Below are 26,664 nucleotides of genomic sequence, written 5' to 3' on the forward strand. Positions count from 1 at the left end.
ATTGGTCCACTTGATATCGATGGGTCAACTGTTGATGATCCTGCTCAGGTAGCTAACAAACTGAATGAATATTTTGCATCGACATTCACACATGAGGAGTTATTTAGCGAGGGGAAAGCCAGAGGTGTATTCAACTCTAGCAGTAAACTAGAGAATCTTGTAATAACTGAGACTAAAGTGGAGGAGAAATTGTTGAAGATAAACACAAGAAAGGCACGTGGGGTGGATGGGATCTATCCAGTTATATTAAAGGAGGCAGCAGAGGAAGTAAGCAAACCCTTAGCCATAATTATGAGAGCTTCCTTAGACTCAGGGGAGGTACCCACAGACTGGAGATGTGCAAATGTGACCCCAATTCACAAAGGAGGATCAAAGGCTGACACAAGTAATTATAGACCTGTGAGTTTAACTTCTGTTCCAGGAAAATTAATGGAGGCACTAGTTAAAGAAGCACTGCAGGATTATTTAAACACGATTTCAGTTATAGCTCGGACACAGCATGGTTTTGTTAAGGGGAAGTCTTGCCTGACCAATTTGATTGGATACTATGATGCAGTCACAAAGGAACTGGATGCAGGGAATAACTTTGATATATACTTGGATCTTAGAAAGGCTTTTGATACTGTTCCACATGGAAGACTGCTGCACAAATTGGAGCAGTGTGACATTGGAGGCAAATTGCTGCTCTGGATAAAGGGATGGCTGAGGGGGAGAAGACAGAGTGGTAATCAATGGACACTGCTCGTCGTGGACTAATGTTATTAGTGGAGTCCCTCAGGGCTCGGTCCATTATTGTTTTCTGTATTCATAAATGATATTGATGATGGTATGTCAAGCTTAATGTCGAAGTTTGCAGACGATACAAAGGTAGGCAGGGTTGCCAAGGACACTACTGACACTATGCTGCTGCAACAGGATCTGGAAAGGTTGAGCAGATGGGCTGAGAGGTGGCAAATTAAGTTTAACATTGACAAATCTAAAGTACTACACATGGGAAACAGCAACCCCAGAGCAATGTATCAACTCTGTGGTACTACACTGGCAGTGGTAGAGAATGAAAGGGACCTGGGGGTGGTTGTGCAGGCAGATATGAAGTTCTCTGAGCAGTGCAGACGGGCTGCAAGAGTAGCTCATGGTGTATTATCAATGATATATAGGAAGTTTTCTAGCAGGGATAAGGAGGTGATTATTCCCTTGTATAAGGCAATGGTCAGGCCATACCTAGAGTACTGTATACAGGTCTGGAGGCCTCATTTCAAGAAGGATGTAGAGCTGCTGGAACAAGTACAGAGAAGGGCAACAAGATTAGTGAATGGAACAAAGGGGTGTTCTTACGAAGAAAGGCTTAAGTTTTGCAAATTACAGTGTCTGGAGACTAGGCACCAGCGAGGTGATCTGATGAGGTGTATAAGGCCTTGAATGGTTTGAGCATGCTCAATGCTGATGGGATTCTTCCTCTCGCTCAGAATTATTACCTGAGAGGGCATAAAATCAAATTGAGGAAAGATAGATGTAGGATAGATGTGCGGAAATTTTCCTTTAGCCAGCGTGTGGTTGGTTGGTGGAACAGACTTCCATCCATTGTCGTGGAAGTTGATAGCCTAAATAAGTTTAAGGCTCAGCTGGACAGGTATTTTGAACGAACAGAGGGGTGAAGTGGAAGTGTTTTTTTTTTTTTTTTTTTTGGCTGATGCTGCATAAGCTTGCTTTCTTGCATCAAATGCCTCTGCTAATGCTATATAATAGCCATCCCAAATTTCATTAAAATCAGACTAAAGAGAAAACACATTTTTCTGTTTGTCCACATCTAAAAGGTCAACACCCTTGGTCCTTCAGGTTGCTACCTCTACTCTGCCAGATAGTGACTGGAGGGAATCAGAGTAGTGTGTATGCGGTGAGCATTGTCGAGGCCACGTATGTCAAGGATCTCGGTATATTCTTACCATGTGTGTGTTTTTTTTTTTTTTTTTTTTATGAAAACCCCAAACACGAAAGGTATCAAAACCTATAGTACTTAGTACCGTGCATGGGTTGCAGGAGAAGTATGGGGGAGGGGGATGCCGGAAACTTTGCTCTAGAGACTAAACATGGGTTTCACCACTTCAAGCCTCCAATAAGAAAAGTGGTGGTATTTCACCGGTTGATGAAAGTCATCTACCACCTGCACGCCATATCCAAAAATTGTATTACTTCATACAGCATATCCCACCCACTTTTTCTTACTATTGAATACACCATGAATTGTCAAACTAATAGAGCAAACTTATCTGCGAAAAGATCTAAATCTCCCAAGCACTTCTAATCGTTGAGATTCTAATCTCAACGATGTCCATTTCCACTTGCAGTCTTCCAAACCCCATGTACTTTTTCTGAAAGAATCTCTGTTATCGGTTGATTCAACTACTGCTCATCTCAGATGCCCGAATTATTTGCTGTATGATTCCTTTTGCCTCAAAGGTGGTACTTGTGCATATGTCTGTTCTGATATTCCCTATCAGAGACTTGGCAATTTGGAATATCCTCTCTTTGATCGTCTCTGGCTTAAAATCTCTCTACCTCATTGTGTCAAATTCATCTGTTGTCTCTACCATTCTCCCAGCTCCACTAATCACTTGGAGCTCTTTGATTTCCTCTCTTTGCAACTTGACTTTCTCCTGTCCAAGTTTCCTAACAGTGAGGTAATTTTCCTTGGTGATTTTAATGTTCACAACTCCAGCTGGCTTCGGTTTTCTAGTCACACTGACCCAGCTGGTCGGGATGCTGAGGCTTTTGCAATTACTAATGACCTTGCACAGATTGTTCATTTATCTACAAGAATACCGGACAATCCTAATCATACTGCCAATACGCTTGATCTTTTTCTCACAAACAACCCTTCTAAGTACATGGTCGAAGTGAGAAATCCTTTAGGCACTTCAGATCACAACTTGGTGATTGTCTCTTCTCCAATGGAACCTTTATCTCATGGTTATTCCCAACCTCGTGTTGTTTGGCATTACAAGAATGCAAAATGGGATGACCTGCAAGACTTCTTTTCTTCTTTTCCTTGGTTGGATTACTGTTTCAAAACTTCTGATGTCAACGTTTGCTCAGATCGTGTCAGTGAAATTATTCTTGCAGGAATGGAATCCTTTATCCTACACTCCACTTTAAAATCTCGTGCTTTAAATAAACCTTGGTTTTCCAATAAATGTGCTAAGGCTGTTCAAGAGAAGAATGTTGCATATCGTAATTGGCTTGTTTCTAATTCTCCAGTTTCATTTTCTGCCTACACAAAAGCTTGCAACAATTTTAAAGCAGTTATTAATCAGTTGAAACTAGAGTTTTAACAAGCTAAGAATAGAAAACTTGCTTCTTGCCGAAATGGTAGCCGAGCATTCTGGTCTCTTGCAAAAGCTATTGGCCGCAACTTTTGCCCATCTCTGCTCCCACCTCTGTCTAAACCAGATGTTTCTGTTGTCACTTCAATCAAGGATAAAGCTGAACTGCTAGCATCCCATTTTTCTTCCAGCTCATATATTAATGATCTTGGTAAAACACCTCCCACTATTCCCAACACGCTCCATTCAATGCCTCCTGTGGTCTTCTGTTAAAAGTATATCAGAAGGATTTTGATGAATCTTGATGCTAAGAAAGCTCCAGGTCCTGATGGTATTTCTCCACTTGTTCTCAAAACCTGTGCTTCTGAACTTACTCCTATTCTTTGCCGCCTTTTTTCACTTTCTTATTCCAAAGGTGTTTTTCCTTCTGCTTGGAAATTTGTTCATATCCAGACAGTTCCTAAAAAGTGTGACAAAACCCTCCCATCCAATTATCGTCCCATTGCAATTACTTCTACTCTTTCTAAAGTAATGGAGAAATCAATTAACCCCCAACTCTTAAACTACCTAGAAACCTTCCGTCTGATCAACAATCACCAGTATGGATTCCGTCAGTGTCAATCCACTGGAGATATTCTGGCTTATGTTACCCATTTATGGACTAATTCAATGGAAAGGTTCGGTGAAACACAAGTAGTTGCTCTTGACATCTCAAAGGCTTTCAATCGTGTTTGGCATAAAGGTCTTCTAAACTAGCTTCCATCTTATGGTTTGCCAACTGTTTTTAGTAATTGGTTATCCAGTTTTCTCTCTGATCGCTCACTGAAGGTGAGGGTAGATGGCTCTCTGTTTTCTAGCATCTCCATTAATGCTGGTGTCCCCAATGGTTCAGTTCTTTCTCCCACTCTTTTCCTCTTGTATATTAATGACCTTCTTCCATTGACTGGAAATCCTATCCAGAGTTTTGCCGATGATAGCACATTGCATTCCACTTTCCATTTTGAGAAACCTTCTCCTGCTCAATCAACTTCAACTTCTCGAAAATCTGCTACCAATTCCTTAAATGCTGATCTTCAGGAAATTCTCCAGTGGGGCAAAGAAAACTTAGTTGATTTCAATTCTTCTAAAACTCAGTCTTGTCTTATATCTCTCAAAAAGGATTCTTCTGCTCCTATGCTTAACTTTAGTGACACTCTGATTTCTAGGCAAAATGATATATCTCTTTTGGGGATTACCCTGACTTCTAATCTCCCTTGGCACAAGCACATTACAAATATTGCTTCCTCTGCATTTAAAAAACTTGGTTTTCTCTTTCGCTCTTGGCATTACTTTTCTTCCAAACTCACTCTGTATAAATCGCAAATTCACCCTGGCATGGAATATTGTTCCCACATCTGGGGTGGTGCCCCCAAAACCTCTCTCAGGCTTCTTGATTCCATTCAGAAGAGGGCAGTTAGGTTAATTAATCATTCATCTCTAACAGAGTTTCTCCACTCACTGTGTCATAGACGTACTGTTTCTGCTGCATGCCTCTTCTACAGATACTTCCGGGGCATTATTCTTCAAAATTGGCTTCTATAATTCCCACTCTCTCTTTCAAAACAATCAAAACACGTGCCGCCACCAGCCAACATCCATTTACTGTCCAACTTAAAACCCACAGAACCAACTTTTCATCTTCCTCGTTTATTCATTCAACAGCCATTTTCTGGAACAATCTTCGTTCATATGTATTTCCTGAAAATTACAGTCTACAGAAGTTAAGTCCAATGTCAACAAATATCTTCTTTCGTCTTCTCAATCTCCAACGCAAGCACGGTACTAAGTACTATAGGTTCTAATACCTCTCGTGTTTAGGGTTTACATAAAAAAAAAAAAAAAAAAAAAAAAATACCCAAACAGATGGGTTTTAGTGAAATTCTATATCTATTTTTTTTTTTTAAAGCAATTTGTGAGGCTATCTCAAATTTCTATTGGTCCAGCAGAAATCTGGCAGTTATTTCTTTGGCTGTCTGTATGTAATTATTCAAATCTCAGTGAATTAATTTTGATTAAATTTTATCATCATCATTGGCCGTTATTAATCCACTACAGGAAGAAGGCCTCTCCAACAACTTTCCAGTTCCATCTGTTTTGTGCAATATCTATCCATTTACTACCCACAAACTCATGAATTTCGTCTGTCCATCTCTGCCGTTGTCTTCCAAGTTTTCATCTAGCTCCTCTTGGGTACCATTCTGTTATTTTCATAGACTATCTGTCATCACGTCTTTGAGCTATGTGTCCTGCCCAACACCATTTCAGTTCTTTAGTTTTGATAAGAATGTCCTTTACTTGAGTTTGCTGCCTAATACATGTGTTTCTCTTCTTATCTAACAGTCTGATTCCCAATATAATTTGTTCCATTCTTTGCTATGTAGTTCTCAGCTTCTCTTCCATTCTTTTGGTGAGTGCCCAAGTTTCACTTCCATAAGTCATGGTGGGGAGTATACATTGGTTCATTATTTTACGTTTCAGACAAATTGCGATATTGCTCCTCAGTATGGGACTATATTTCCTGAATGCTATCCATCCAAAATTTATTCTTCTCTTGACTTCCAGCCATTTATCATTATTACAGCTGATGACTTGTCCCAGATAAGTATATGACTCCATCTTTTCAATTACTGCTCCTTCAATCATTCTATGACATACTTGTTCATCATTACTTTTATTTCATCCATATTCATCTTTAGTCCAAAATACTTACTAACTCTGCATAACTGATTAAGATTTTCCTCTAATTCTTTCAGATCATGGCTTATGACTACAATGTCATCTGCAAATCGTGAATGGTTTAGGTACTCTCCATTCATATTGACTCCTTTCTGTGACCAGTGTAATGTTCTGAAAGCTTCCTCAAATGCTGCAGTAAAGAACTTTGGAGATATTGTCTCCTTGTCGAACTCCTTTCTCAATTTTAAATTTGCTACTGTCTTTGTCTAGTCTAATAAAGGAGGTAGCATTCTCATGTATTTTCTTCAAAATCATAATATATGGGATATCTATTCCTTGTCTTTCAGGTGCCCAAAACATTGCCTTATGCTGTATGGAGTCAAATGCCTTTTCATAATCCACAAATGACAGTCATAATGGTGCTTTATATTCATTTGGTTTCTCCATTAGCTGTGACATTACTTGAAGGTGATCCATAGTTGAGAAACCTGTCCTAAAGCCAGCTTGCTCTTTCGGTTGATTCTCATCAAGTATTCTTTCTAATCTGTTAGTAATGACCCTTGTGAACAACTTGTAGATGTGAGATAACAAGATAACTGGTCTATAATTTCCAATTTCTGATTTATCTCCTTACTTATGCAGCAAAACTATGGTTGCATTATTCCACTCCTTAGGCATCACACCTTTTCTAATGCATTTTGTGAAGAGTCTTGCCAGTTTTTGTGCCATGTCTCTTCCCAATTTTAACAACTGTACAATAACTTGATATTCCCCCCAGGGCTTTCTGATTCTTCAGTTTCTTCAACACATGTTCTACCTCATCAGGAGGAATATCGGGTATGTCATATGTGTTACTAATTTGTAATCCATCTCCCCCCCCTCCTTGTGGCATCATTCCCTCGCTCCTTGTATAATTCCTAATAGTAGTCTTCTGCTATTTGAATTATGCCTTCTCTGCTATTTATAAGTACACATCGCTATTCTTCAGTTTCAGTATCATTTGTCTTTCTGTATTACTGCTCATGGCTGCTGATTTAAGTCCTTTGTTTTCCCTTAATGCTTATTCTACTTTTCTTGTGTTAAATCTTCTTTTGACCTCTCTGAGTCTCTTTCTAATGGCTTTGCATAACTCATATACTGAATTTTCTCCTTGTCAGTGTTTATCTTTTTCTTCATTTGTTGTCTTCAGTTCATCCTGACAAGTGTTTCTTGACTAATTTTTTCTTCTTTGTATTTCTTTTTTCCTATAGGTTTCTTGGGCTTCATCACTTTCAGAATGTTGTAATATTCCTCGTCGATTTCTTGGTCCTGAACAGTCTGCAGAAGCTCAAACTTGTTCTTAAGTTCCAGTGCATACTGCTTTTTCTCCTCTTCTGTTATCTCAAATCTCAAAGACCTTCATATTATCAAGAAAAGGAAAATCAAGAAAAGGATGAACAGAAAGTGGGCTCTTCCATGCCCACTTTCTGTTCATCCTTTTCTTGATAAAAGTGTTCATTACTGACAATCCTTGAGATTCTGCAAATTCCATGAGTCTTTCACCAATTCCAAAATTTCCTATAGTTCCCCTTTCTGTGCTGTTTTGTCTCTTTCCAATCTTAGCATGAAGTTCCCTATAACTGATAGTGTAGCGGGTTTTCTTCTAATCTAGAAGACTCAATTTCGATGTACATTTCGTCAACCTCCTCGTCATCATGGCTTGATGTTGGCACAAAAATCATTGTAACGTTTAGCTTATAGCTCTTAGAAATCCTGAATAGTAGTCTTTGACACCCTTGGTGATGTACTTTTGAATTCCAAAATGGTGTTTTTTATATCTTTATGGACCAGAAAGCCAACTCCACCTTTGCTCCTTTCACTGTTTCCATTGATGTACTGCAGATTTCCACTTGATAAAATTATAAGTGATTCATTTCTTCTTCTAGTTCCAGCCGAACCGATGATATTCCAGTTCACATTTACTAATTCCTTTTCCAGCTCTAATATCCTGTCTTCACCGATGAGCGATCTTACGTTGTAACAGGCCAAGTTCAGTTTCCGTGCATGGCAGCCTGGTCGTACCCGGAGATTCTTAGCACCCTCTGCTTCCACTCTGATTCTCTCTCTACCGTAAGAGGGGGGGGGGATGAAAGCCGCTGGGGACTGAGGGCCATTTGTTTCATTGTGCTGTCATGTGCTGGAGGGTTTGGTCTTTTCCTCTTCACGCTGACCTGGCGTCTTGAAGAGAACCACTCTACACGTTCTTTGCCACCTAAGTGAGGTAACAGGGCTTACCATTGAGGTGTACATGAGTAGATTTTAGGGAGGCAGGCCAACCAGACTCCTCCTAAATCTTCTGAGATAGAAAGATATTGGATCCATCAGTGTTTTAGACTGATTGCCTGATAACACACAGAATGCCTGTTTCCCTCTAAGCCCCTTTTTAAAGAGACTAGTCAGTGAGGAAAGACCTGTCAGGCTATCTCAAATTTCTATTGGGCCAGTAGAAATCTAGCAGTTATTTCTTTGGCTGTCTGCATGTAATTATTCAAATCTCAGTGAATTAATTTTGAATAAATTTTATATCTGACTTTAAAAGAATGATTTGTTGAATTTCCTCAAAATTAAAATTAGTGCATTATAAATCTTTTTTACGAACAGGGCATGGTGGCAAGGCTTCATACATCGACCCATGGAAAGGCGGAACGATGATAGATAATGATATAAATCTTTTTCTTAAAAGAGAAAAAAAGGTTTTTTTTTTTTCTTTTTTCATACTTATCACATAGGGTATCCCTAAACTGTGTATTGTGGCAGACACAGAAACAAAATGACTTCAGTTCTATAAAAGTTGCCTTTTTTTTTTTTGTTGCTATAAATCATGAATTCTTATTTTTGCTAAATGCTTGAAGTAAAGTGCACTTATATACATTAACTGACTAAGACCACAGCAGAGTTCTGAGGAATATTCAAGTGGATTTAACACTCACACGGATGCACCCAGTCTTGAGCTGTATATTTTGTAATATAATGATTATCTTAATGTATATCTTTGATATGACATTAGAGTAGCAACCAGAATAAGCTGATTTCATATGGTATAAATTAAATAATCAAAGTACACTATGTTGATATTATTAATTTTAAGTCCAATTCATTTGTGATTTACTTTGAAATTCATATGTTACATTTAATGCTATTGGTGATATTTCTTTAGCGATATCGACATGTTGATAATGTAGTATTTGAGAATCCATCTCTTGTGGAAAGATTTTTAGATTACTGGAGATGTACAGGTTATCAGAGATTAGGCTTTTTGTATGGAAAATATGAACATCACAAAGATGTGCCTTTGGGAATTAAAGCCACTGTTGCAGCCATATATGAACCACCTCAGGTAAAATCTTTGTGATAAATTTAAATATTTTGTAATTTAATATGTACAAAAGTGTTTCAGATATTTGAAGTTGCTTATGATAAAAATGTTTTTAAAATAATTTTAACTCTTTCTTATTTTAACTTTTTTTTATGTGATCCCAGTTATTGTGAAAGTGCAAGTTTGAAACTGATCTTAGCTTTAAAACAGTATTTCAAACCATTACTCCTTTTTTAGTACTCTAACAATTAATTTGAGATTTGAACCCTTCAATTTATAATAATAACACATTTCAAAAGCACACTGCTTTCTTATTTGATGATTTGAATCGTAAATTCAAATTAAATTCTGGAGACTAGGCACCTGCGAGGTGATCTAATTGAGGCATATAAGACCTTGAATGGTTTGAGCAAGCTCAATGCTGATGGGACTCTCCCTCTTGCCCAGATCAATTGCCTGAGGGGACGTAAATTCAAATTGAGGAAAGACAGCAGAATAGATGTGCGGAAATTTGCCTTTACCCAGCGGGTAGTTAATTGCTGGAACAAACTTCCATCTGTCATTGTGGAAGTTGACAGCTTAAATAAATTCAAGGCTGAACTAGATTAACATTTCGAGTGAATGGATGGGTGAAATGTGAAGGGTTTTTTGGCTGATGCTGTATATAAGCTTGCTTTCTTGCATGATATGCCTCTATTAATGCTAATTAACTTAAACAATGATTGATACCTGGTAACAGCTGTGCTGCACTTAACATAAGTGAGATTGTGCAAATGAATAATCTCTAAACTAAGAAACATGGTTATTGTTCTCTTAAAATGCTTTATAAATAAACTGTTATGCTACTGTATTTTTTTAATCAATCAGTCTTTTGGGAAAAAAGGCAAAATGTAGTGTAAAATAGAATACTTAAAAATTTTATTCTTCATGCTGATAATATATTGGATATATGAAAAAAGTAAAATCAGTCTTATTATTCAAAAAAAAAATAGAAAAAAAAAAGTATGTTGGACTATCTTAAGACTGAATCTCGGAGAAAGCAATGTAGGGGAAATTAAAGATGAAATGAAAGTTCTACAGGAGTTGGTATGTAACTTGTATAAACTCTTGTGTTAATATCTGTGCTCATTCCATGTGCAAACATGGAGCTGTAAAGAATTTTTTTATTGCTATGTTTTTCCACATAAAAAATAAAATTATTAATAATGTAGATCGAAATATCATATTTGAAAAACACCAAAAAATACTGTCATTATTTGAAGTTCTAAATTGTTTTTTGCTCTACAAAATACACCAGGGTAATAGCTAGAGGGTTAAATGGTGTTGATCACACTGCAAAGTCAAAATTAGTAAAGCTTGAAAATGTGATATGCAAATAATATGATAAAAAAGTTTTTATTCTTCTGTTTCTCTCATAATAAAGTCATGCTAGGTGCCATTTTTGCATTAATTAGTGGTACAATAATAAAAATTTGGAAGAATTGCACATTTTAACCTTCGTGATTTCTGTGTACATTAACAAATACAAACTTCTATTTTCAGATTTTACCAATCATTCCATTTTGGTGTTAGCATTAAGTAGAGGCATATTTTGCAAGAAAGTGAGCTTTTATACAGCATTAGCAAAAAAAAAAAAAAAAAAAAACCACCCCTTCCCTATTTCACCCATCCATTCACTCCAAATGTTTATCTAGTTCTATCTTGAATTTATGTAAGCTGTCAACTTCTAAAACGACAGATGGAAGTTTCTTCCATCTGTCGTTTTAGACCCACTGGCTAATGGCAAATTTCGCTCATCTCTTCTGCAACTGTCTTTCCTCAATTTAAATTTATGTTCCCTCAGGAAATTAATCTGGACAAGAGGAAGAATCACATCAGCATTGAGCATGTTCAAACCATTCAAGGCCTTATACACCTCAATCAGATCACCTCGCAGTTGCCTAGTCTCCAGACACTGTAATTTGCAAAACATCAAGCCTTTCTTCTTAAGAGCAACCCTTTGTTCCATTCACGATTCTTGTTGCCCTTCTCTGTAATTGTATGCTCTACATCCTTCCTAAAATGAGGCCTCAAGACCTGTATCACAAACAGGTTGCAATCACAGCCTGTTTGCACTGCTCAGAAAAAAACTTCATATCTGACTGCACAACTAACCCAGGACCTTTTCATTCTCTACCACCCTGAATACCACACAGTTGATATGTTACTCTGGTGGTTGCTGCTACCCATATGCAGTGCTTTACATATGTCAATGTTAAACTTCAGTTGCCACCTCTCAGCCCATCTGCTCAACTTTTGTAGATCCTGTTGCAGAAGCATACTGTCATTAACAACCCCGCCAACCTTCGTATTGTCTGGAAAACTTAAGACATTAAGCCTGATATTCCTTCATCAATATCATTAATAAATACAGAAAACAACAATGTACCCAACTCTGAACCCTGAGGGACTCCACTAATAACATTAGTCCAAGAAGAGCGGTGTCCATTGATTACCACTCTGTCTTCTCCCACTCAACCATCTCTTTATCCATAGCAGCAATATCCCCAATACCACACTGCTCCAATTTGTAAAGCAGTCTTCCTCTGCCACAGTATCAAAAGCTTTGCATCTAGTTCCTTTCTGACCACATCATAGCATCCAATCAAATTGGTCACACACAACTTCCCCTTATCAAATCCATGTTGTGTCTGAGCTATAACTGATGTCTTGTCTAGATGATCCTGCAGTGCTTCTTTTACCAGTGCCTCCATTAATTTCCCTAGAACAGAAGTTAAACTAACCGGTCTGTAATTACTTGTGCCACCCTTTGTTCCTCTTTTGTTAATTGGGGTCACATTTGCACAATTCCAGATGGGTACCTCCCCTGAGTCTGAGAAAGCTCTCATAATTCTGGCTAAGGGTTTGCTTACTTCCTTTGCTGCTTCCTTTAATATTGTTACCCCGCCATATTCTCCTCTATCCTTCGTGGGGCTCTAGGGCATGGCCGCAAAGCTATAGCCAGACTAGGCGTAACTAATACTTTTTGTTCTTAGTGTGGTTAAGGCGTTTTTGGCTATCTCATTTTAACTTAACATGTTCATCTAGTGGTATTGTCTGGTGTCAACTTCCACTCTTCTGTTATCATCTAGTGGTATCATAAGACAAAGTCTCGTATACCCTCAGAACGGTGCCTCCGTAGCCAGGTGGGAAGGAGCAGCAGTGCATAGCACATGCTTCTTGATTAGACCGGCGTTCGAGCCCATCACCACCAAATACGGAGGATGCGGAAAGGTCAGGGGAATGACCACCGCATATTCCCGGAGCAATATGGCCTTAGTTGCTAATGCTCCTAAAAACCAAATAACAAACAAACAATAACCCTCAGATCAGAGAAGAAGTTCATTTCCCTTCTCCATCCCGCAGTTCGGACTTTAGGGTTGTGATTAACATCGAGCAATTATGCAAATAATTTACTCGATGCCGCAATAAACTTTTAATCATACTTTAACACTAACTCTATTGCTCTCTGGTTGAATGAGAGGTTTTGGCAGAGAAAAGAGAAACATTTATATAACACAAAAACATAACATGATATATTTACAAGAAAGAACATACACACTTCACTCTTTCCATTAATATAAGCATAATATGACACATCATGCTTGTCAAAATTTTCAAATAACCTGTAGATAAAGTTATGTGTGTTACAATAAAAATATAAGTTCTATGAACTAGAACGAAACCATTTCATCAATCATGCTTACAGACACTTTCATACTTGTATTGTTTCGACTTACTAGCTTAAGATGTCGCACTGGCCCAATCAGCAAACAATTCCTCAGTGAATCTGAACGACTCTGGACGTTATCTTGACCGAAGTCGACATCTTCCTTAGGCTTAGCTCACTGGTCCTTCTTCTTCCAGGACCCGCTTTTATGTCTCAAGTTCTCCCAAACTGTTTATTCAACACTTCCCTGTATGCTGATGTCTAAGCCAACAACCATAGGTCCCCTAAAGCACCCTGACAGAGATTACTTATGTCAGATTTGGTAAGACCAAGATCTAACAAGAGTTTAGAAGAAGTCTTCGACCATATACCCTGATAAGACAAGGTTATGGTCGACACTACGAGTTTGTTTCCTTCCTGAGACTTATTTGTTTCTTCATGTCCTTGTTCATATGGTATTTTCGTCTCTTTAGTCGATGTGCAGCCTCCAAACCATCTCCCGCTCCTACGATCTGAGCTTCAAAAATGTACGTGGACTGACGTCGTGTACATATCAGATTGGTCTTGCGGATTCCCTCAGTTGTTGTAAACTGAGGGAGTCTGCAGGGGCTCTACAAGAGTCCTCCATCCTCGCCGAGTCAGTCTATTGTTAACTATTTTTAAAATAGCATAATCGGAAGTCTTACCCGCTGGAACCGATGACAGCAGAGCACTACATGGGCCAAGGTTTCAGCTGCTAAGCAGCCTCCTCTACAGTTCCGATCTGAAGATCATCCTCTTGATGTTCTGGAGAGGGTAGGAAGGGCATTTATTTGGGTCCTGACCAGTTCGATAAATTTGTGACCAGTCAGGAACCGGATCCAATCCCAAACCCAGCGATGCTGACCCAGGACAAGGGAGGATTCCTGCAGAACACGACCATCCACCGAGGAGTAAAGGAGCGTCTTCCATCTATTATTCACAGCAGTTTTATTATTTATTTCCACTCTGCCATCCAAACTTATCTGAGACACTTTTCATTTCTCCCTATGGAAATGAGGCTTCTCAACCAATTTCCTAATTAACAAGGATTCAGAGAAAGCCAGCTTATCCATTCTATTCTTTTTCAGGATAGGGACACTCCACCTTAGAAAAGGTATAGCGAGCCCCCCATCCTGAATGATGGCATAAAAATATGGGTTTGGGACGTCTTTGGGGAGGTTCAGCCACCTGTGTACTGCTTTTCTTATCTTTTTTTTAGCATTTAGCATTAGCATTAGTAGAGGCATTTGATGCAAGAAAGCAAGCTTATGCAGCATCAGCCAAAAAAAAAAAAAAAAAACCCACTTCCACTTCACCCCTCTGTTCGTTCAAAATACCTGTCCAGCTGAGCCTTAAACTTATTTAGGCTATCAACCTCCACCACAAGGGATGGAAGTCTGTTCCACCAACCAACCACCCGCTGGCTAAAGGCAAATTTCCGCACGTCTATCCTACATCTGTCTTTCCTCAATTTGAATTTATGCCCTCTCAGGTGATTTTTCTGAGCTAGAGGAAGAATCCCATCAGCATTGAGCATGCTTAAACCATTCAAGGCTTTATACACCTCTATCAGATCACCTCGCTGGTGCCTAGTCTCCAGACACTGCAATTTGCAAAACTTAAGCCTTTCTTCGTAAGAGCACCCCTTTGTTCCATTCACTAATCTTGTTGCCCTTCTCTGTACTCGTTCCAGCAGCTCTACATCCTTCTTGAAATGAGGCCTCCAGACCTGTATACAGTACTCTAGGTGTGGCCTGACCATTGCCTTATATAATGGAATAATCACCTCCTTATCCCTGCTGGAAAAATTCCTGTATATCATTGACAATACTCCATGAGCTACTCTTGCAGCCCGTCTGCACTGTCCAGAGAACTTCATATCTGCCTGCACAACCACCCCCAAGTCCCTTTCATTCTCTATCACTGTCAGTGTAGTACCACAGAGTTGATACGTTGCTCTGGGGTTGCTGTTTCCCATGTGTAGTACTTTACATTTGTCAATGTTAAACTTCATTTGCCACCTCTCAGCCCATCTGCTCAACCTTTCCAGATCCTGTTGCAGCAGCATAGTGTCAGTAGTGTCCTTGACAACCCCGCCAACCTTTGTATCGTCTGCAAACTTGGACATTAAGCTTGATATACCATCATCAATATCATTTATAAATACAGAAAACAATAATGGACCCAACACTGAGCCCTGAGGGACTCCATTAATAACATTAGTCCACAATGAGCAGTGTCCATTGATTACCACTCTCTGTCTTCTCCCCCTCAACCACCCCTTTATCCATAGCAGCAATTTGCCTCCAATGTCACACTGCTCCAATTTGTGTAGTAGTCTTCCATGTGCAACAGTATCAAAAGCCTTTCTAAGATCCAAGTATATAATATCAAAGTTATTCCCTGCATCCAGTTCTTTTGTGACTGCATCATAGTATCCAATCAAGTTGGTCAGGCAAGACTTTCCCTTAACAAAACCATGCTGTGTCTGAGCTATAACTGAAGTCTTGTCTAAATGATCCTGCAGTGCTTCTTTAACCAGTGCCTCCATTAATTTTCCTGGAACAGAAGTTAAGCTCACAGGTCTATAATTACTTGTGTCAGCCTTTGATCCTCCTTTGTGAATTGGGGTCACATTTGCACATTTCCAGTCTATGGGTACCTCCCCTGAGTCCAAGGAAGCTCTCATAATTATGGCTAAGGGTTTGCTTACTTCCTTTGCTGCCTCCTTTAATATAACTGGATAGATCCCATCCACCCCGGGTGCCTTTCTTGTGTTTATCTTCAACAGTTTCTCCTCCACTTTACTCCCAGTTATTTCAAGATTCTGTAGCTTACTGCTAGAGTTGAATACACTTCTGGCATTCCCCTTGCTGAATAACTCCTCATGTGTGAATGTCGATGCAAAATATTCATTTAGTTTGTTAGCTACCTGAGCAGGATCATCAACAGTTGACCCATCAATATCAAGTGGACCAATCTGATTCATCCCCTTCCTTTTAGAGTTTACATAAGTAAAGAACTCTTTGCTGTTTTTCTTTGCATCCCTTGCCAAGGATTTCTCGTAATCTGCCTTCGCCTGCCTAACCTCCTTTGTAACTTGGTTGCATATCAACTTGTATCTATCATAGGTTTCTGTGTCATGTGTTAATTTGTAAGTATCCCATGCATTTTTCTTCTCTGCCATATGCCTCATTAGTTCATTTTTCAACTGAGTTGAGTCGCCCATCAGTTATCCGTCCAAGAACTAACCGATGATAGTACCTTGGGATTAGATAAGTTTTCAATATAAATAGCCTCTGCTATGGTTTTAATGGCACCTTTTTAAGCTGACCCAACTCCACCTTGATACGTGCTTCAAATTTGGTTATGCCAGCGGCTGAAAACTCAACCCCCAAATAACTGCATTTATCCTGCACTGATTTATTTGGGAGAGCCTCATTCCCGAGAAGAAACTTACTGGACTCAATTTTTAACTACTTTTGCTTTCCTGATGCTACCATGGAAAGAGTCCATGATTTTTTAACATTTATCTCCAACCCTCTTTTTGATAAAAATGATTGCACTCTGTCAACGAGAGTCTGTAGGCCACTCCTGGTAGTCGCGACCAGTATGAGGTCATCAGCGAAAGCCATCACGTTAACAATACTCCCCTCCAACCTAAACCGAATGTGCCTAGGAAGGTTCCCCAACAAGAGGTCAATGACCATATTAAAAAGCAGGAGAGAAAGTGGATCACCCTGTCTGACACCTCTTTTTTGGGCTACACAGTGGCTTCCACCAGCAAACCTCATAGTAGTCGTATCATCCCCATATAAATCACATAAATAACTAGCAAAATTCTTGGGGAGACTATGCCTATAGGCCGCCTCAATAATAGCAGAGTGGCCTACAGAGTCGAATGCCTTCAGAAGATCTATGGATGCTACCTGTAGATGTTTCAGCTTCGAGTGTGATTCTTCAAACAAAGATTGCAGAAGGAACACGCACTCGACTGTCCCATCTACAGGTATAAAGACCTTTTGTCTATCATCCAGTTTTATAACATTATTCGGTCTTCTACTAATTACTTTATGGAAGGCTCATAATATCACAGAAGACATTGAAATTGCCCTAAACTCACTTGGTAAACTTGGTTCTTTACTCTTAGGAATAAACACAGTAGTATCAGATTTCAATGATTTTGGTAGTGCATCTATATACAAAATAATCTGGAATAAATCTCTCAACACTTGTATTGGAAGGTTCCTCATTAAAATCAGGGTTATACCATCTGGTCCTGGGGCCGTATTTACAGGGGCCAAACATTGCATAATTTCCTTCATAGTGATGGGCTTATAAAGTTCATCAGCAATCAATTCATCCGGTATATCATTAAAATCATATTGGAACACTGCATCTATAGCTCTTGATGGTACCAAAGGTGGAGGGAACAACAGGAGAAGAATTCCTTGTGTGGAATATTTCCATTTTTCCATAAGAGTCATTTAAAATCTGCAGGGCACATCGCCTTCTGTTTCGATAATACATTTTCTAAGTTTTCGCATACTCTCTTTTACGTTGCTTCTTTTTGCTAATAGTCACATCCTTTGTCTTGGTTGTCGTCATATTGTTATTTCCGAAGCTGCTAACGTTGTCCTTATATATTGATCTAACTCGTTAAGATCCAAAGTATTTTCAATAGATTCAGCCATATGTTTTCAGTAGCCGATGATTATATACTTTTTCTGGCAGAACACTCAATGAGTCGATCATTGCTTCATGCAACCTAGCCTTGATATCCTCAACCCCAGTTGTTTCATATATTTCTTCCTCTTGCAAAATACCCACAGGTGGACTGGGAGATGAAACATGGACTGTAGAAGATAGTCAACCCAGCTAATGGCAACCCAGCTTCTCCGAGGACCCGCTTTTATGTCCCAAGTTCTCCCAAACTGTTTATTCAACACTTCGCTCCATTGAGGAGATCCAAGTCTTAGGACACTCGGTCAGCACGTGATGTAAACTTAATGAAAGGGGGAACTAGTTATCCCTTTATCACACCACGTATCGAATATCCCTGCAACACATGTAGCCGCTCTTCCAAAATCTCCTTTTTAGGTAAAGGTAAAGCTGTTGCTTACATCTGTACAGAGAGGTATTTCAGATGGCTGTTCTCATGAGAATCATGGTTTCTTAACTCCTCTCTTAGCCCTAAATTTACATTCCAGGCTGAGTGGATCCTTCCGGTGTTTATAGAAATCTATCCCTTTGAACCTGTAAGTGTCAAGCCAAAATAGCTGTTGCTGGCTAACAACTGAAAGCTTTTAAAACACATCTGTATTGCACAGTTATAGCAAATAATTTCACCATCTTCCTTACAAAAACACATACCCTTTTCTTAATGACATTTAATCAGTTTTTACTCTTTATGTGAAACTCTAGGTTATTAGTAAATTGAAATTTTGACAGATATCTAGGGTGTGAAGGGTATGGAAATTTCAGTCATTACTTAACCGTAATTAGAAAACAAAGGGTGGGAGTGGAATTAACAATATATCTAGATTGATCCCATTCACCCTAGGTACCTTTCTTATGTTTATTTTCATCAATTTCTCCTCCACTTTGTCTGGTTATTACAAAATCATTTAGCTCACTGCCAGAGTTTAATACCCCTCTGGAATTCCCCTCCCTCAGTAACTCCTGATGTGCAAATGTAGATGCAAAATTCTCATTGTTTGTTAGCCACCTGAGCAGGATCATCATTGATATCAAGTGGACCAATCTGATTTATAGATTGGTCCACTTGAAATCAATTGTTTTTCTTTGCATCCTTTGCAAAGATTTCTCACAATCTGCCTTTGCCTGCCTGACCTCCTTTGTGACTTGATTAGAGACCAGCTTATATCTACCATAGGCTTCTGTTTCATCTGTTAATTTACATTTTTCTTCTCTGATACATGTGTCATTAGTTCATCTGACATCCATTTAGGCCTAAACCTTGAACAATATTTCTTAGTTGGTATGAAAAGCCTAGTAGCTTCTAAGATTAATTCTTTGAATGCTTTGCATTTAGAATTTGCTGTTGGTAACATCACCAGTTGGTCCCTCTGTATAGAACTTAAAAACTCTCTCAGACCACCGTAGTCACCCTTATGAAAGCAAAAACCCTTCCCTTTACCCCTGATGGTAGTTACCACTTTGAGTAAATCTCACATCAGCACACTGATGACTGCCACATAGTGGTTCCTTTATCCACAAATTCTTAATGCATGAAGAATGCACTACTGATAATCAAATGATCGCTACTGATAATCAGATCAAGAGTATTACTCCCTCTGGTTTCCTCTTGAACATACTGCTCTAGAAAACAATCATCCAATAAATCCACAAAAGCCTTGCTAGTGTGTGAGTGACCAACCCACAAATTCCAGTCAATATCTGGGAAATTAAAATTCCCCCTTATAAGACAATCTGTTTTGCTGGCCTACTCTTTTTCTCTGTACAGTTATTCATTATACTCATCAGAGTCATTAGGCTTGTTACACACTCCTAATCTCAATTTTGCTTTGCCACTCCTTATGTCACACCAAACTGACTGAACACTACACTGTCCACCCATGGCAACTGGATGCACTTCCTTATGTTCTGTGTTTCTTAACTAATAGCATAACCCCTACTCCTTCCTATCCTGTCTACACACGTTGTTCTCCCCAAATTCTAATTATGCATTCCTTATATCTGTTTGACACCACATTGCTAATATCCCAACAATATCTGCCTTTGATGTTTTGACCAACACCTCATATTCATCAAATTTATTTACCAAACTCCTAGCATTGGTGTACACGCAAGTATACATGCACCTGTTATTCTTAGCTACACTAACACAGCGCATGTATTTACTTGTTCCGCGATGACTCCCAGCAGTCTATGAAATCCCCCACACCTTGTTTTCAGGGCTGCTGCTCATTCCAATATTAACAGTGCAAGCCAAAACAAAACTCATGGTGCACACTGGTAGAGGCAGAAGGGAAGAGGAACCCTTGAGGTCTGGTGCATAAACTCGTCAGGAACAAAATCAAGTCTTCAGACATCAATTCCATATGCAATAATGGCTCTCCTGAGACAAGAAATTGGCTGGACACAATGAACAAAATTCTGAATGATTTGATTTACCAAGATGATGCTGCCCTAAATACAGACTTCCATAATCAAGTCACTATCGACAACTAAACCTTCCAACCTACTGCTATTGAAGATGCCTTTACTGAAGAGGAAGTGAACATGGCCATCAACAAGATTAAAAATGACAAGGCTCCTGGTCTGGACCTCATTGAGGGGGAATCTGTCAAATGTCTTTGGACTGTCGCTCCTGCTATCCTCATTCAGCTTTTCAACACCTGCCTGAAAGGTGGCATATTTCCATCATGCTGGAAGCTTGCAAACCTGATGTCCTGCCAGGATCCCACTTGAAGGACATCAGCCTATCATCCTATAGCACTTTTACCAATGCTGGGTAAAGTGTTTGAGAGACTCCTGCTATTTTGCCTCCAGCCTGCATACAAAGCTAACGGTCTTGCAGCTCCCCTCCAGTTCGGGTTCAGGCCGAGTTGTTCCAGAATTGATGCTCTGACCATGATTCTGAAACTTGCAGAAGATTCTAAGGCCACCTATATCTTTTCAATTTTTATAGATTGCCTTTGACAGCATTTGGTGGCTGGCCATCCTACAGTGGGTCAGGACAACTGATTTCTCTCAGAATCTAGCTGACTTCTCACCTCGTGATGGTGAGACGTCGGCTAGTACTTCTCTAACCGAAGTCTCACCATCAAAACAGTTTCATTCCATAACCCGGCAACTTACCAGAGGCTGTCCCCAAGGCTCCATCCTTGGTCCAGCAGTGTGGAATATGATCCTGGAATATGTGTGGAATATTAACCCTCACACAAACTTCTTATGCCAATGACCTTGTCATCATCGTTGAAGGACCAGTGCAGGCCTTTTCCGAGTGGGCTGAGAACAACAAACTTTCAGTCTCCACTGAAAAAAGCAAAGCCCTTCTACTGAAAGGAAAGTTGGATGTGAGGAGGCCTCCGACCATCCATTATAAAGGGCATTACTGAAAAACTAATGCGCTGTCAAATATCTGGGTATTACACTGGATGACCGAGGAACTTTCATTCCCCACCTATGTTCCATCAAAGAGAAAATTAAAGCCTATATTACCATGCTGGCACGCTTCACCCACAAAGACTGTGGCCTCAAAGGCCAGGTTTTACATCTTCTTTACACAGCTGTATTTATTCCCATTTCACATGTGGTGCCGCAGTGTGGTATATCAGGATGACGATAGTAGGAATGCAATGTCTGATCCTTCAGGTCCAGCAGCTTATGATGCTGCAAATGACTCTTGCATGTCAGACCATGTCAACTGCTGCACTATAAGTTCTTATTGGATGCTTAACTCTAGATCTCCACGTCATATACTTCGGCCTCTCTCATGCCATCAAGAAGAATAAAGAGGTTGAAATAATCACTATTAAAATGCGTACATACACTGACATCAAACATGAGATGACCCGTGTGTGGACTGAACTGGTTTCCCTATGGCACACATGATGAATGGTTCATCAACAGGTGAAATTACTAAACTCTTTATTCCGGATGTCACCTTCCTCAACAAATGGCGTTGCAACTGGTTCTTTCCTAATGTCTACACGTCCTTTCTTTTGACTGTCCATGGATCATTTAAAAGGTGTCTTCTCGACTTTGTTCTGGCTGATGATGCTTTTTGCATCTGTGGAGAGCCAGAGGACTGGAACCATGTGATGCACTAATGTCCGATCTATCTTGACCTCCGCAATCAGCTTCTTCTGGCCCTCAATGCACTGACAATCCATCCAGAGGCTAGAGTATTGGAATCAGAAGAAGCCTACAAAGCATTCTCGACCTATGTCACCGCAGTCTTTAACAGACACCGCTGTCACTCATAACCACCAACTGGCACACCTGTGACTACCGCAGCTCATTCTGTCGACTAGCTTCCCCACTGCCAGTCACACCAGAAATTAAATAACTTGTCAGCCATAAGGATATACCAATCTCCGTAGTGATTATGTCCTCCACAGGATGCACCATTGCAATCACATCACCAAGTTGCTCTTATATGGCCACTCAAGAGCCATCTCTAATTTTTCCCTGTCCATCCAAAGTAACTTCAACTTCTCCTGCAATGCTTCAACGTTGTCTCTGCCCCTCCTAGAAGACTTCACTAGGTGATTCTCAACTTCTCTTGACAAAGCTTGCACCAGAGATTCTTGCCGACACTGACACGTCTCTCTGCAGTGGATTAACCAAGGGGATTCCTGCCTTCACATCTCTCCTTGAAGTTCTTTTGCTGACGCCGCCTCTCCGTCAGAGTGGGATTAGATGCTTTCGGGCTCTTTTGCTGGCCTGGGACACTCACCAGGTGGGATTCTAACCACCCTCGATGAGTCCTCATTGAAGGGGTTCTGCTAATGCTGGTCAACTAACAGGCATGGGATCACCTGGCCATTTGGCTCTCTGCTGGGGCTAGCCTTCCTCTGTGCCTACCCTTGCTTCCTTCCACTTTTCTTATCTTTCCTATCCAACTTGCTCCATTTCTCTCACTTGGCCTCTATACTCTCTTGCTTTGCAAGTGGGGAGAGAGCCCGTCAGACATTCCTTTTACCTTCCTGGTCCGGCTCCTCGTGCCAGTGGATGGATGCTGAAAGGCTCCTTCCATGGTGATTGAGCCTCCCAGTAACTAAGAGGCCAGTCAAAGAACACACTATTCACACATAACCCACACTGACTGGCTTGCAATGTTGTGCATACATCACAGTGCTCAACATGGATTTGAGGGGAACCACTTGACAAAAACACTATGTCCACTATTAACAGTGCAAGAATCACTTTCACCTTTGCTGACAGGTACCATTTAATTAGCCCATGTATAGATGTTTTAGGTTTTGATACAAAATGTTATGGTTATTAGTTGAGGTTATGAATGCTCTCTGGAGCCATTCTACTGTGTTTGCTGATGCTACATAGATACTGAAATAGTTCAAAACAGGTTAAGTACAATGTTTTTGATTCTACCAAAGATTTAAATTGCATATTATGTGTTTTTTTGGAATGCTTAGGTGGCTGAGACAAGCTATGGGCATTTCACTTCTTTTGTAATAGTTAACAGTCACTGTTAGACGTATGGTTATATGGCGGCTAGGAATTCAGTACTTTTCATGATTTGTTGAATTTGGATGATTAGCATTTGCAAAGGTATATGATGCAAGAAAGCAAGCTTATACAGCATCAGCCAACCCCCCCCCCACTTCTCATTTCACCCGTACACTCGCTCCAAATGTTTGTCTGCTTCTGCCTTGAATCTATTTAAGCTATCAACTTCCACAATGACAGATGGAAGTTGTTCCAGCAATCAACCACACACTGGCTAAAGGCAAACTTCTGCATCTATCCTACAACTGTCCTGAAGCGGATAAGGAAGCCGCCAGGAGGAAACATCCGGATAAGTGGGTCACAAAGAACTGGGTCCTTCATCATGACAACGTGCTGGCCTGCACATCTCTCTCTCTCTCTCTCTCGCTGTGGAGCAGTTTTTGGCATTCAACAACATGACAGTCGTATCCGATCGCCCTTATTCGCCAGACATACATTTGATCCTGATCATGTCACTCAGTAAGAAAATGTTTTTTCAAAGCCTTGTATAAAATTGTGTCTTAAGCTTTATTTTTATTCCTTTTACTTTGGCTTATGGTTTTAGGAGTTTTACTGTTCAACGCTGTCAATAAATTTTCATGTTGTAAAACACATTAACTTAAATCAGTTTACAACCTCAGCTTACCTTTAGAAAAATTAAATTCCATTTTGATTTAAGCCAGTTATTTAACAGAAATTTATGTTTGCCTTACGAGTTTTTAAAATGAATGAAAAGGAAAGAAAGAGATCAATTTCAAGAAAGGTAAGTTAAGCTTGACTACCTGTTTTTTTTTCTCTTTTCTTGAAAGAAAGGTTGGCAAAAAAGTAATTTTTAGCATTAGTAGAGGCATGTGATGCAAGAAAGCAGGCTTATACAGCATCAGCCAAAAAAAAAAAGAAAAAAACCTTCCCATTCCACCTGTCCATTCACTCCAAAAGTTTGTCCACTTTTTCTTCCGTGAATATATTTAAGCTATCAAATTCCACGACAGATGGAAGTTTGTTCCAGCAATCAACTACCCGCTGGCTAAAGGCAAATTTCCACACATCTATTCGACAACTGTCTTTCCTCAGTTTGAATCTGTCCCCTCAGGCAATTAATCTGGGTAAAAGGAAGAATCCCATCAGCATTGAGCCTGCTCAATCCATTCAAGGCCTTAAAAACCTGAATCAGCTCACCTCGCAGGTGCCTAGTCTCCAGATGCTACAATTTGCAGAAATTAAGCATTTCTTCATAAGAGCACCCCACCCCTTTTGTTCCCCTCACCAGTCTGGTTGCCCATCACTGTACTTATTCTATCAATCTACATCCTTCCTAAAATGAGGCTTCCAGACCTGTATACAGTTCTCAAGATGTGGCCTGACCATTGCCTTATACAGAGGGATAATCACCTCCTTATCCCTGCTAGCAAAATTTTGGTATATCATTGACAAGACTCCCATGACCTACTCTAGTGCCTGTCTGCACTGCTCAGAAAACTTAATATCTGCCTGTACAATTACCCCCAGGTCGCTTTCATTCTCCCCTTCCAGTTGGTACATTTCCCTATGATTACTGCAACCTATATGCAGTACTTTTCATTTGTCGAAGTTAAACTTCAGTTGCCACTTTTCAGCCCATCTGCCCAACTTTTCTAGATCTTGTTGCAGCAGCATACTGTCATTACTGTTCTTAACAACCGTGTCAGCCTTTGTATCATCTGCAAACTTTGATATTAAGCTTGATATACCCTCATTAATATCATTGATAAATATACAAAACAACAATGGGTCCAACACCGAACCCCAGGGCACCCTACTAATAACATTAGTCCACAAAGACCAGTGTCCATTGATTACCACTCTGTCTTTTTCCACTCAGCCATTCTTTTATCCATTGTAGCAACTTGCCTTTAATGCCGTACTGCTCCAAATTGTAGAGTTGTCTCCCCTGTGAAACAGTATCAAAAGCTTCCTTAAATCCAAGTATATGAGATCAGAATTATTTTCAGCTTGTTTGTTGTTAATTGGATTTTAGGAGCATTAGCAAATAAGGCCATATTGCTCTGGGGATATGCGGTGGTCATTCCCTGAACTTTCCGCATCCTCCATATTTGGTGGTCACGGGCGCGAACCCTGGTCTAATCAAGAAGCGTGTGCTACGCACTGTTGCTCCTTCCCACCTGGCTACGGAGGCGTCATTTATTTTTAGCATCCAGTTCCTTCCCCTTAACAAACCCTTGCTGTGTCTCAATTATTATTGCATTCTTGTCTAGATGATCCTGCAATGCTTCTTTAACCAGTGACTCCATTATTTTTCCTGGAACAGAAATCAGACTAACAGGTCTGTAATTACTTGTCACCCTTTGATCCCCCTTTGTGAATTGAAAATACATTTGCACTTTTGTAGTCCACAGAGACTTCCCCTGAGTCCAAGGATGCTCATAATTATGGCTTAGGGTTTGCTTTGCCGTCTCCTTTTATATAGCTGAATAGATACAATCTGCCCCAGGTGCCTTTCTTATGTTTAACTTCAACAATTTCTCCTCCTATTGGCACTCCCTTATTACAAAATCATTAATTCCCTTTTAGAATTTGATAATCATCTGGCCTTCTCCTCCTTGAATAACTGTGTGAATAGATGCAAAATACTCATTTAGTTTAGCTGCTATCTGAGAATGATCATCTGCAGTCAAACTATTGGTGGGGATGCAAACTAATATTTTAATAGCAGCTACAAAGAAGGGGCAAAATTTTATATTGCTTCTATTTTTATGCAGTGGCCTGAAAAACAATGGGGGAGCATTATATGCCCTACTGGGGTCAACATTGGACTAGCATTAACATGGGCCGTATTTGACAAATGCACACATTTACTTGCTTGTTTGTTACTGCTAGGATCATAGTAAATAATTTGATGAAGTTGTCATCAAATTATTTACTAAAATAGTTTGAGGTTGTCATCAAGTGAGAAAATTATAGTTATAATAGAAACATGTAGTCAGTTTCATTTGAGGATTCAGAATTTGAATACAGTCAGTCCTTGTATAACACGTGTTTAAACTACACGAATTCAATCATACATGATTTATAAATATGGAAACGATATCGTATATAACACGAACCGAATTTTCTTATGCACGATTTGCCTTTGTTGTTTACAAGAAATGGCAGTTGAATGCGGGATCACCCCAACTGAATGCAACACAATAGGAATGAAGAGAAGATTCTGAAAATGTATTTATGTTTTTTATATCAGTGAAGGGGAAACACATTTCACCATAATAACGTAAAAACCCACAAAATTCCAGCTATCGGTATTATAGCAAATGCAATTAGATCGA

General features: G+C 39.7%; 1 protein-coding gene across 2 annotated transcripts in view; it reads left to right on the forward strand.

Moving 5' to 3' along the window:
• The window catches only part of Npl4 (nuclear protein localization 4), a 536,510-nt gene that overhangs the window by 236,143 nt on the left and 273,703 nt on the right, over positions 1-26,664 (forward strand). For both annotated transcript variants that reach the window (XM_090377858.1, XM_090377859.1), the window contains one exon: positions 9,232-9,411. In XM_090377858.1, the coding sequence (XP_090233984.1) occupies positions 9,232-9,411 (180 nt within the window). The remainder of the gene's footprint in view (positions 1-9,231; positions 9,412-26,664) is intronic.

Source organism: Mastigoproctus giganteus, chromosome 7 (genome assembly GCF_048544385.1).
Source record: "Mastigoproctus giganteus isolate SK-2022 chromosome 7, ASM4854438v1, whole genome shotgun sequence".
Classification (NCBI taxonomy): domain Eukaryota; kingdom Metazoa; phylum Arthropoda; class Arachnida; order Uropygi; family Thelyphonidae; genus Mastigoproctus; species Mastigoproctus giganteus.